The sequence below is a fragment of the Pempheris klunzingeri genome, chromosome 7, assembly GCF_042242105.1.
Source record: "Pempheris klunzingeri isolate RE-2024b chromosome 7, fPemKlu1.hap1, whole genome shotgun sequence".
In the NCBI taxonomy this organism is placed as follows: Eukaryota; Metazoa; Chordata; class Actinopteri; order Acropomatiformes; family Pempheridae; genus Pempheris; species Pempheris klunzingeri.
Window position 1 is genome coordinate 2853895 of NC_092018.1, and position 11589 is coordinate 2865483.

The 11589-nt window shown below is 42.1% G+C and overlaps 1 protein-coding gene across 1 annotated transcript; it reads left to right on the forward strand.

Annotated features, from left to right (window-relative positions):
* Positions 1-21: 21 nt before the first annotated feature.
* On the forward strand, positions 22-10221 carry slc2a8 (solute carrier family 2 member 8). Its single transcript, XM_070833817.1, has 10 exons — positions 22-116; positions 1870-2035; positions 3597-3803; positions 4441-4540; positions 6711-6922; positions 7048-7197; positions 7693-7801; positions 8182-8337; positions 9150-9295; positions 9848-10221. Exons 1-10 carry the CDS (start codon positions 22-24, stop codon positions 9992-9994), a joined length of 1488 nt encoding a protein of 495 aa, XP_070689918.1. The 3' UTR covers positions 9995-10221.
* The last annotated feature ends 1368 nt before the right edge of the window (positions 10222-11589 follow it).

An 11589-nucleotide genomic window follows, 5' to 3' on the forward strand; every position in this document is an offset into this window, starting at 1 on the left:
GGAAACATCACCGCTGTCGGCATGGACATCCAGAGCGAGAGGAGAAGGCTGCTGGACGCGGAGGGAGGAGATGAGGATCCCACAGGACTCATGTCCGAGCAGGAAGCTTATATGAGGTCAGCCACACAAACACACTGTTAGGAGCTGCTGTCAGTGAAATGCATGACAAAGAGAGCAGCTTCTGCATGAGAACTAATCAGGATCTAAATAAATAGACAAACTAAACCAAAAGATGGGCTGTTGAAGGACCATTCTGGAGGATTTTGCACGTCTGAGGCCATTTACATCACATCTAACTGATGGGCAGGTGTGCTTAAACGTTTAAATGCACTTTGTCTGTCAGTCCATGGATCCATTCATTTAGATTTATGTCAGGAAAACATAAATATCTGATCGATTTTAAAGCCAACAAGCGTGCATCCATTCAGTCACACGATCATTTTGAGGTGATCAGCCAGCACAGTGCAGTCAATCAGGTAGTTGATTTAAATAAATCAATACAAAGTTAGATAATGGTGATAAGATTAGAAGTTCCCAAAGCCAAAGGTGGTGCTTGTTTTGTCTGTTCAGGTAATAATGGTATGAGAAACAGTAAAAAACAAAAGGAACAGAACATCAGAACTGTTCTTTTTCTTTTAATCCACTAATCAATTCAATGAAGCTGATTGTTTTAGCAAATCATGTTTTCCAGAAATGACTTGAATCCAGTAGCTGACAGCATCAGTGGGATACAGTTTATCCATAAATCTATAACTGTACAAGCTGCATTCAAACGTGGTCCAAAAAAAAAGTGAAAAACGTTTGTGTGATTTGTGGTCGCTCCCTCCAGAGATGCTCCACACAGGATTTTAATCTTTGATTCATCAGGAGAGATGAAAAATGAGCAGATTATCAGTCACCAGTAAAGATTATGTGTGCTGAAGATGTGTGATGATGATGATGATGATGAACGGGTTAAAACCAACGCTCAGTGCTGCTCCCTGCTTCCTTGTCACTATAAATTGTGTTTCTAGGTCGACAGTCAAACCTCTTGTTCGTTCTTCACATTCCTCGTTGTTTGGTTTACTGGTTCACTGACGTCACTCAACCAGTTACTTTCCCACCACATTATCAGATCTGCTACTTCTTCTCAAACACCACTGTAAAAATATGGATTCAAACATGTTTTTTTTTAATTATTCTCTGGGATTAAAGTTAAATATTAACATTAAAAGTCAGGTTGCTTTGCTGACGTCAGTGTTACTTCACTTTATTGCCATGCAAGCATGAAAAAACATGCAGCTCGTGTTAATTATATCCATGCAGTGCAAAAAGAACTTAGAAATAACAGAATATAAATGACATTATTTTAAGACTGATGCTATTTTCACTCGGGGTGGTGGAGTAGCTAATGTGGCTGTTTGCACCCAGGAGTGTATTTTGTGTTAAACGTACCCCACCTTTTATCTTTGCATTTGACTCACCAGTAGTTTTAGCAGCTAAACTTAACCGAACTGTGACTGAATCTGATGATAATAATAAAAGAAAACTGAAATTCACAAGCTAACTGCTGTATTTTTTGTTCCTCTAAATGTTGTCGTTTAACTGTGTGCTGTAAAAATGGTAGATTTAGGTAACTTAATTTGATCTTTTTTATGATTTCTATCTTATTATCTACTGATCTTATTGTTGTTTTATTGATCCATTCGATATTCTCACACAGTAACTGAGCATCCCCATCATCTCTGAGCATGTGACGTATAAAGAGCCGTGAACCTTGAGCCGTAAAAACTTAACTGAGGACTTTTAAAGTGCAAACATACTTGTGTAATCAGCTCATCTGGCCTTTGATCAACTTTGACCTTTGTCTGTCGCTCTCTCTCTCCACAGTAAAGTGAAGAACACAAAGTTGTACCTGGCTACGTTTGCGTCTGTTCTGGGTCCCATGAGCTTCGGCTTCGTGTTGGGCTACAGCTCCCCCGCCATCCCCGACCTCACCAGGCCCGACGCCGACCCTTGGCTGCGGCTGGACGACGTCCAGGCCTCCTGGTTTGGGGTACGATGGCAGCCGTGATAGTTTAGCAATCACGTGCCTCAAAGCAGAAGAGCTTTGAGACGCTCCAAACTTAGTTACAGCATAAAGGAGCAGAAAGGGAACTCTCTTAGTGAAGGAAGTCAAATGTAATAAAATGAAATATGGAATACTTCCTGAAAACTTATAAGTTATTCAAACCAAGTGTAAGTAACTATTACAAGTTAGCATACTACTACTCATGTGCTACACCAGAGTGTGTTTGCATGTCAGAGTTTGAGGTGAATTAATAGAAATCATTGAAGGATTAAGTGGGAAAAAAGTAAGAAAAACCTTGTTTTCCTTGCATAGAGCAGTAAATGTCAGGCACTACTTTATATAGTGAATAAGGCACAATGTTAGGTGACGTATGGTGAAGTACCTCATTTTTTACTTTAATTATAAAGTTACAAAGTCATTTTCAATAAAAACAGAAAGTACGTGGACATAAAAAGTGAAGGACAGAAGTTAACTACGACTCCCATGATGCATTTCAGTGAGAACCATCCAATAGTAGAGCTTCATTTTAAACTCTTTTTGGTAAATTCTTCTTATTAAATGGGGGTTTTGTGTGTGAGTGCCATTCTAGCTCTGATTTATATTGAAGTATTAAAGGATAAGTATTTTTAATGGGGCTTTTTTTTCTTACATATTTGGGTTTAGAATTACTTGCAGTTACAAAAAAGTGTTGGAACTGGTCCCGTAGATCACCTCAGCCAGCAGCAAGAATGGGCTGCAATGGCTGCAGCGTGATCCTTTGGGGAAACTGCACCTGATCACAGTAGGTCCACTTCCTTTTTCCACCGAAAGGCTCGGATTGTTATTCATATCTGATATTCCTGTTATTCGTGTCATTATGAAAAGAGTCTCTACAGAAATCACCCTGTAAGATCCTTTTTATTGAACCAGATATCGCTCTCTTCAAAGCCACCAGACTCCATTGACAGAAACAGGGATTTTGCCTCACAGAAAATAGGAGCTGCTTGTCTATTGCTGCCTCAATTGGTTAGTTTGTTTGTGTTATTGTGTGACTTTCCTGTTTTAAAGAGCTAGTTCAGACCAGAGCAAACATGCTAAAACCACCAAAGTCACAGCCACTAAACCAGCAATGCCTGTGATCTGGAAGGTTAAATTACTGCTTTTGTCAATGAGGTCTGGTGGCTTTGAACCAAGTGATTTAACGGCTGTTTGTGGTTACACAAAAAGCATCTTCCAGGTCTAATTCTGTAGGGATCTTTTCCATAATGCTGTCAGACACTTAGAATAAGAATTTGAGCCTGTCAGTGGATCAAACAAGCACTTTTAATGGACCTACTTTGGTGGGCTGTGTTTCCCCAAAGCACTATATTACAGTTATTGTAGCTCATTTGTGGATTCTGGCTGATTCCAAAACTTTTTGTACCTATTTGAAGCCAAAATATGTAAAAAACAAAAAAAAAACGTGTCTCAGGTCAAAAAATATTCAGTTTAACCTTCAAAGATTTAAGCATCAAATGCTAATAAAGTTGCAAAAGTTGTTTCCTGCAGCTCTGCGTTTGTTTTTCAGTCCATAGTGACGGTTGGAGCGGCGGTGGGCGGCCTGCTGGGCGGCTGGATGGTGGAGAAGATCGGCAGGAAGCTCAGTCTGATGTTCTGCTCCCTGCCTTTCGTCTTTGGTTTCACCATCATCATCGCGGCACAGAACGTGTGGATGCTTTACCTCGGCAGGGTGCTCACCGGCATCGCCAGCGGGGTCACGTCGCTGGTCGTCCCGGTAGGAACACGGCTCATCACCATGTTGTCCCCCCCTGTTGTGGTGTTTTCAGAGGAGTATCAGCATGTCTTTACTTTCAATCAGCATAGTTATAAAACATGAACATCTCTCAAGCATTTTTTCAATTAATTGTTGTTCTAGAATAGATTTTGCCAGATTAATGACTTAAGAGCTCAACAAACCAGATAACTAAAGAATCAACTGACAGAAAATTAACTGAAAGGGTTTTAATAATCAGTTAATCATCAGCATTTATAGGGCAACAATGCTAAATGTTTCTCACTGGGTTTTATGTAATTGCAACTTGAATATGTTTGGTTTTACACAAAACAAACAACATGAGGACGTAATGTTGAGCGCTGGTAACTTGTTATGTGTGTTTGTCTCTATTATTCCCAAACAAGCAATCAATTAATCAGGAAAGTAAATGGCATTATAATTAAAAAGAGTAATTAGTTGCAGACTTAAAGGATTCATTAACAGTAATAGATTAATTGTTCTGGCACTGCTTGAAAAGTTTCCAATCTCACTCATTGTTACATTTCTATGGATGAGCGTCTTTGCTAAATTGGCTGAAATATGACTGGGAGCTGGTGGGCTGCTGCTGCTAACTTCCTCTTTTCCTCTCCTCATGCAGCTGTATATCTCTGAGATGGCACACGAGCGTGTGCGCGGGATGTTGGGCTCCTGTGTGCAGCTCATGGTGGTGCTCGGCATCATGGGAGTGTATCTCGCAGGTGTGTAAACTGCAGCTTTAAGTGTGCGTGCCGTCCTTAAAGGCGGGGTATGCAAAACCAGTTTTTGTCTCGTAAGAGCCTGGCGGCAAGGGATGAATCACCGATCTGTGGCTGTCACAGGCATTTAGTAAACCCATCCAGTTGTTTCATTCGGCTCCAGTGAAATGATCGGACCTGCCGACCTGCGTGCACTCATTGCACCTGACAGCAGGCTTTGGAGGGAGGGGGTGGGATATATTACAGAACCATAGACTGAATAAGAGAAGTGGACGTAACTTGATTCTGATTCTCATTTGATTTATTCGCTAGTTTACAGCCGTCTTCAGCACAGCAGGATGCTCATTTAGTAAATTATGGTCCCATTTAGAGGAACGTAGATCATTATATCTGGTGCAGATGGCCATAATACCAAGTTGGCGACGCCGTCACAAAGCAAACCTCGAGGCTTTAAAAACGGCGGCCCACAAACCAGCAGGTGACGTCACCGTGGCTACGTCCACTTCTTTCATACGGTCTGTTTACAGAAGCTGAAATCTCAGCTTGTAAAGTCTCCAGGTGACTCCAGGCTGCTGAAACCTGCTCAATGATTAAATGAAATGAACATAAGTCCCACAAGGTTACTGTAACACCGCAGTTTACAAGCTGTGAGTCAGTGAGCTGTCCGTGATGTAAATTACTACTTTATAACAGTTACAGCAGCAGCTACATTATGCAGAGCTGCAACTCCTCTTCCTGCTAATGTCAAACACGCTGTGATAACATGGGTTTAAGAGCTCTCTCTGCAGCTGTTCTCCTGTTTTAGCCCTCTGGATCAAAGGTAGCAGAGAGGAGATGACCAGAGCCCGTCCGTCATGTGATGCGACCGTCCTCAGACACGATCACAGTCCTCTTCGACAGCACAGCCTCACTGCTCGGCCTTCTCGCTAATCTTGTTAGCCGCATGCCGTTCACGTTCACCCAGTAAAAGCTGCCGTGTCACATGAGGAGGGTCGTCTCATGTTAGAGGACGACGAAAAATGTATCTGTGGGGGTTAAATGGCACTTTGATGTGTTTGATTAGGTATAAAATGTGAAACATGTAGAGGACGTGTGAAAAAAAGCATCAGGTCACAGAAACTAAAGATCTGTTGTTAAGGTACATTTTAATCTACTTTATCTTAACCTAATGTTGAATGAGGGCATAGTGTTTATTTGATGTATTGTGTTTTTTAGAGGAATAACTGTTTGAAACCTTTCGAGCTAAGAAAAGGAAAAAGATCAACTTAGTCACAAACCAGCCGGCTGTCTGGCTCGTTACAGAAAATTCAGCAGAACAATCAGATCAGCAGAGACTTCGGGTATTTTTAGATGCAGCAGATGAAGATTTCTTCGTGAGGAAGCCTGCAGCCTGTCGTGGACAGTTCAGCAGTAGCGCCATGTTTCAAACACAGCAGGAGAAAAACTCAAATCAAATCAAGAGAGCAAATGTACGCATTTATAACAGGGTTCACCTTTTTATTGGGAGGTCCTTTAATTCAGAATAAACCAAAAATATGTTCTTTGCTGTTCACTGAGTCAGATTGTGGCTCAGGAGTTTTCTAGTTCACCAGCTTTTACATGCTTCAAATGACTAACATCAGAAAATCAAAGCACCACAGGAGACAACTGTGTTTTATTGAATCATGTTTGATTAAGAGAAATCTGTTTTCTGACAGCTGTGGTGCAGCTGTTGCTTCTCTGTCTTGTTATAAAGACAAGAAAATACATTCTTCTCTTTTTATTATGGAGATAAATGATATAGCCACATAAATTATATTAGTACAAAAGATCAAGGATCAATCTAATTGCATAACATTTAATAAGCAAAGAAGCTTTAACTTGACGCTGAACAAGACGCAGTGTTAACAGTGTGTTTTCTATAATACAATACAAAAATACTCAATACTCTTGAAGAATATTTTTCCTCTGATCAAGTATTTTTTCACATTTTTATGTATTTCTGCAGAATGTGATTGTTTTATCAGTATTGTATTTGTTGTTTTCGCTCCATACCACGTTAACATGGTTCTGAATCTGGCTCTGAATTGATCCAGAATAGAGCTTAAACAGTTCATCGTTCTTTCAGTTTTACCAATAATGCTGAATACTGTCCGCCGTCTCGCCCTGAGCTGTGTGAGGTCTCTACCTGCAGGTCTCTACCTGGACTGGCGCTGGCTGGCGATCTGCAGCAGCATCCCGCCCACTCTGCTGATGGTCTGCATGTGCTTCATGCCAGAGACGCCGCGGTTCCTGCTGTCGCAGGGCAAGAGGCGCGAGGCCGAGGAGGCACTGCGCTTCCTGCGAGGACCGGACGCCCCCGTGGAATGGGAGTGCGCCCGCATTGAGGACGCTTGTGATGAGCAGGTGAGTCTGAGGCTGGTTGGCTTGGATGAGGACGGCGACGCTAATGCCTCCACTGAAGTAAATACCCAAAGAGTCCAGTCTGCGATCCCAGACAGTGATTGTTTCGTCTCTCTGCTTCCTCGCAGGGCTCCAGCTTCCAGATGTCCGACCTGAAGGACCCCGGTGTCTACAAGCCCCTGATGATCGGCGTCATGCTGATGTTATTCCAGCAGATGACGGGGATCAATGCTATCATGTTCTACGCTGAGAACATCTTTGAACAGGCTCATTTTAAGGTGAGAGGTCTTTAAATGGATATTTATTCATGCAGCTTTTCTCTCAGCTTCAGCATCAGTCACAGATGGGGTCGGTACAGTGTGTGTCCAGTACTGTCCAGACTTTGTCTGTGCAACTTATGTCAATATATGGATTTATACAAGCAGCTGAACTAGGATTATATGATGATTGATTGCACTCTTAGTGATCTGAGTCTGCTGAGTGAACACTCATCAGACGTTGGTGGAATTTGTTTATATAATGAATATCAATATATATACAAAATATTTTTTAATTATAGATAAAACCACTAAAATATAATTAATCGAAGCAGAAAAGTTCAATCTAATGTTTATATACTATAACTGTCTGTTCTGATCAGTCATTAAACTTTTAGGAAAATACTACACCTGTTGGAAAAACTACACCCAAATCTGAAAGATAAATCAGCACAGGATTGTAATCTACAGTGTTTTGGTGTGAAGCAGAGCTGTGAATGTTGTGCTGTTCTTCAGGAGAGTGACTTGGCTTCAGTGATCGTCGGTGTGATCCAGGTCGTCTTCACAGGGGTGGCAGCGCTGATCATGGACAGAGCTGGAAGGAAAATCCTCCTCATCATCTCAGGTATTCTCACTTCATTTTATTATTTTTAGGAAATGTTGGTTCCGTATTATGCAAAATGGACAAGTCTTTTTGTACATAAATATGTCCCCAGTGTGTCAAACTATGAGAATAGACCATCCTGTCTGTTTCTCTCCTGCTGCATCTTTCAGCAAATGTGTGTGAAAACCTCCAGACACAAGTATGAACTTCAAAAATGAGCAGGATCTTGCAGCCAGTTTTGTTGACAGTGAACCACAGTGTCCCTTACATTGCATGTCCTCTCTAATAAAGGCCTTCTTTAAAATGAGCATTAGTGTTTTAGTGTATCAGCTCTCTCTTCGGCAGCCGTCCGGCCTGTGAGGTCACGCTGGATTTTGTTTGCTTCCCCGTTATTAATCAAGGTGTTGCCATGGCGATCAGCACCACGGCGTTCGGGGTTTACTTCTACCTGATACACAAACTTCACAGCGGCACCACGGCGACCCTCGCCGCCACCGCAGAGCCCCACGTGGACCTGGCCTGGCTGGCCCTGGCCAGCATGGCCGTCTTCATCACAGGTGATTCGTTCAGTCACAGTTTATTGAAGCTACTTTATGAGCCGCATGGGAGATTTTATATTTAATAAATGCTCAGATAGAGTCGAGGTGATAAATCAAGATTGTAAAGGTGCAGAGATAGAACTTCCCTCATCAACTCAACAACAACACAAAGCTAACAATACTAGCATTCTTCATCTCTCTCCTTTCCTTCTCCCCAAACCTACTTTTCCCTCTTTCCCCTTTATATTTATTTCTTTTCCCTTCTGCACCCTTTTTATGCCTCAGAGCAGATTTTTTAAGTTTGTCCATCCGTCTGTCCTATTCTCAGGGATGCAATGTCGTCTTGAGGGAATTTGAGATTTAAGATTTTGGTGATTAAAAGGTCAAAGGACACCGTGACCTTCGACCTTTGACTCCAGAATTCTCACTCTGCTTATGTCTAATAGGATAAAATGATTAAGTGATGACATTTTCTATCCAAAAAGTCAAAGTCCAACTTCACTGTGGCGTCACGATGTCCTGCAGAAACCCTCTTCTGGCTGTTAGTGGACGCCGTACCTCTGCAGAGGGAGAGTGTGACCATATTTCATACGTGGTTGGACACTGAATGACTCTAATACAGATATGCACGTAAACTTAAACTCACTCTATGATATATGGGACATCTCTAATGTCTCTAAAGTAAAGAGAACAAAAGACGGGCGGGTGGGGGCACTGGTTCCTATTTTTAAAAGGGCAACAGGAGAGTTTGCTTCATCAGCTGATAATGTTAGATATTACATCACAAGCTAACAGAGCAAAACCACACTAATGACTGCTGCTTGGTTCAGGTTTTGCTCTTGGTTGGGGTCCGATCCCGTGGCTGGTCATGTCCGAGATTTTCCCCGTCAAAGTGAGGGGGGTTGCCAGCGCCGCGTGCGTCCTCACCAACTGGAGCATGGCGTTCATCGTCACCAAAACCTTCCAGGACATGATGGTGAGTGCTCAGCAGGGGGGGGGGGACACTGTTTCAAGGGTTTGGGGTAAATAGAAATAGAACATTTGGGACGTTTTATTTTTATTTCATGGGAGGACAGATGTGGTTTTCTGTTGATCAAGTCAAGTTGTGATCATGATTTGAGATCACAGAACAGTTTCTCATCATTTCAGCCTACAGTTTGAATAGTTAATCACCTTATGCGGCATAACGATCTGTTAAAAATCTGATCAGAATACGAAAACTTGTTTAATGAACCCAACATTAGTATATTTTCCGTCACGATATGATTATTTGTGCTCACAGGAAGACGTACAGTCGTCTCTTATGTCAAGATCTTCTGTTTACACAAATAAAACAGAAGCATTTCAGCACATTGGCACAGAAACCCCCCAAAAACTAACTCTAATTGTCTCAGTGTAACTGCAGAGCCACACAGACGCACCAGCACACACGTGTAAAGACTCGTCGCTCATATACTCTGCATAGTGTCGACACAGGAGCATAAATCAGGCTTAACACATCCACGTCTCCCACTGCCACCTCCTCCAGAGTCTTCTAACCAGCGCCGGAACCTTCTGGCTGTTCGCCTCGATGTGCGTCATCAACGTCCTCTTCACCATCATCTTCATCCCAGAAACCAAGGGCAAGACGCTGGAGCAGATCGAAGCCACTTTCAGAGGGACGTCAGGTCCTTAAGGCCCCCACACCCCCCACACACTTCTGAACTGACTGGCCCTGGGGACATTTTATAAATCTTTGATAACCTATAAAGCTGCAAAGCTGATTGAAACACTTTCTTATCGTTCGTTTTTTTTAATCACAGGAGCAGTGAAACCTGTAATAAATCCTCCCTTCATGGAGGTCATAGTGTTCAGTTTCACAGATGTGTGGGAGGATGTGGTTTACGGTGCTGCTGAACTGTATCGTACTGGCTTTTCTAATATTCTGTCCCATCTCGTATAAAACATTAAGGTCTGACTAAACTGACAGCCAGGTGTAACTCATCTGTCTCTGCAGGAGGTCTGAACTAAACCCTGCAACGTTTCATTAAATACAGCTTCCGGCAGGTCAAATCACAAATCACAAATCTAAAAGTGGGACAATATTCACTAAAGTGCTCTGAAAGCTGGACTAAAGCAGTCGTTCAGGCTCTCAGTTGCAGAGTGGCTCCCGGTGAGCTGATTCAGGTTGAATGTCTTGTTCAAAAACTTAAATTTGACTTGGATGGACGCTCCTCGTCCTCAGTGTGCTGCTGCCCCCAGTAAGACGACGCTCCACGCCGCCCCCTGCAGGTCTGACTGCGGTAGTTTGCCTCCAAGCCCACATGATCAGATCAGCAAAGGTCTAATGTGCAGGTTTAGAGTTCGACAGTTGACCAGCTTTACTGAAGGAAACTCGAAATCATTACGTAGTAAAAGTTTTATTTAACTGTGGGAACTCGACTGTTTGCAGTGGATTATCAGGGTGGACGTGGTGTTAAAGGTGCTGTATACAACTCCCCAGTCTTCAAAGAGTTGGTATCAAATTGTTTTTTTAAAAGAGAAAACTGGCTGTGACAAACTGTGACAACAGATGTATGAAAATATCCAAAGATGCTTCTCAAACTGCTGCAGCAGCATCGTCTTCTTTCCCACTGTGATATCCATATTCCAGTTTTCACCAGTTACAGTGAAGAAGCATCCGTCCTAATCTGCAGCCCTTTGAGTTTATCTCAGCAGGTTAAGATCTGTCTCAAACAGATTTCTACACTGACAAAATGTTTAGTGAAAAAGAAGAAACACTGGTGCGACACTACCAACCGGAGATGAGAGACTTTTTGAAACAACATTGTGTTCACTTAGTCGGATTCGGTGCCAAATCCATCAGAACTAGTGGCTTCCTTTACCAGCTAAGACTGATGTCTGCGGTCTTTGCTTCTTAAATTCAAATACAAAGTGCTTCTGTTGGGATGGTTTGGGAAGTGACTGGACTCTGTGCTCCACACTGACTGTTCATTTAACTGTTTACAGAGAAATGTAGTTAAACTGATGCAAAACTTTGTTAAACCTCAATGATCATCGATTGAATTTAAAGCTGCCAGCTTAACAGAAGGAGTATGGGTGTATCTTCGTAATATTTTTGTATCAGTGTTCTTTCTTGTACACACCTGAGATGGTGATGATATTTGATTTAAACTCAAGAAGAAATTAAGAAAACAGATCATCTAACTGTTCTGTTGCTTTTTTACAGTTTATATTTATGTCTTCTTCTTTTTTTTTTTACCCATTTGTCTCTGTGGGAATAATGAATTT

Excerpts from the sequence above, each read along its gene's own strand:
- slc2a8 (XM_070833817.1), top strand. The coding sequence starts at position 22 with ATGGACATCCAGAGCGAGAGGAGAAGGCTGCTGGACGCGGAGGGAGGA. Across the intron at positions 3,804-4,440 it reads TCACGTCGCTGGTCGTCCCG|CTGTATATCTCTGAGATGGC; the intron begins GTAGGAACACGG and ends CTCCTCATGCAG. Across the intron at positions 7,802-8,181 it reads AATCCTCCTCATCATCTCAG|GTGTTGCCATGGCGATCAGC; the intron begins GTATTCTCACTT and ends TTATTAATCAAG.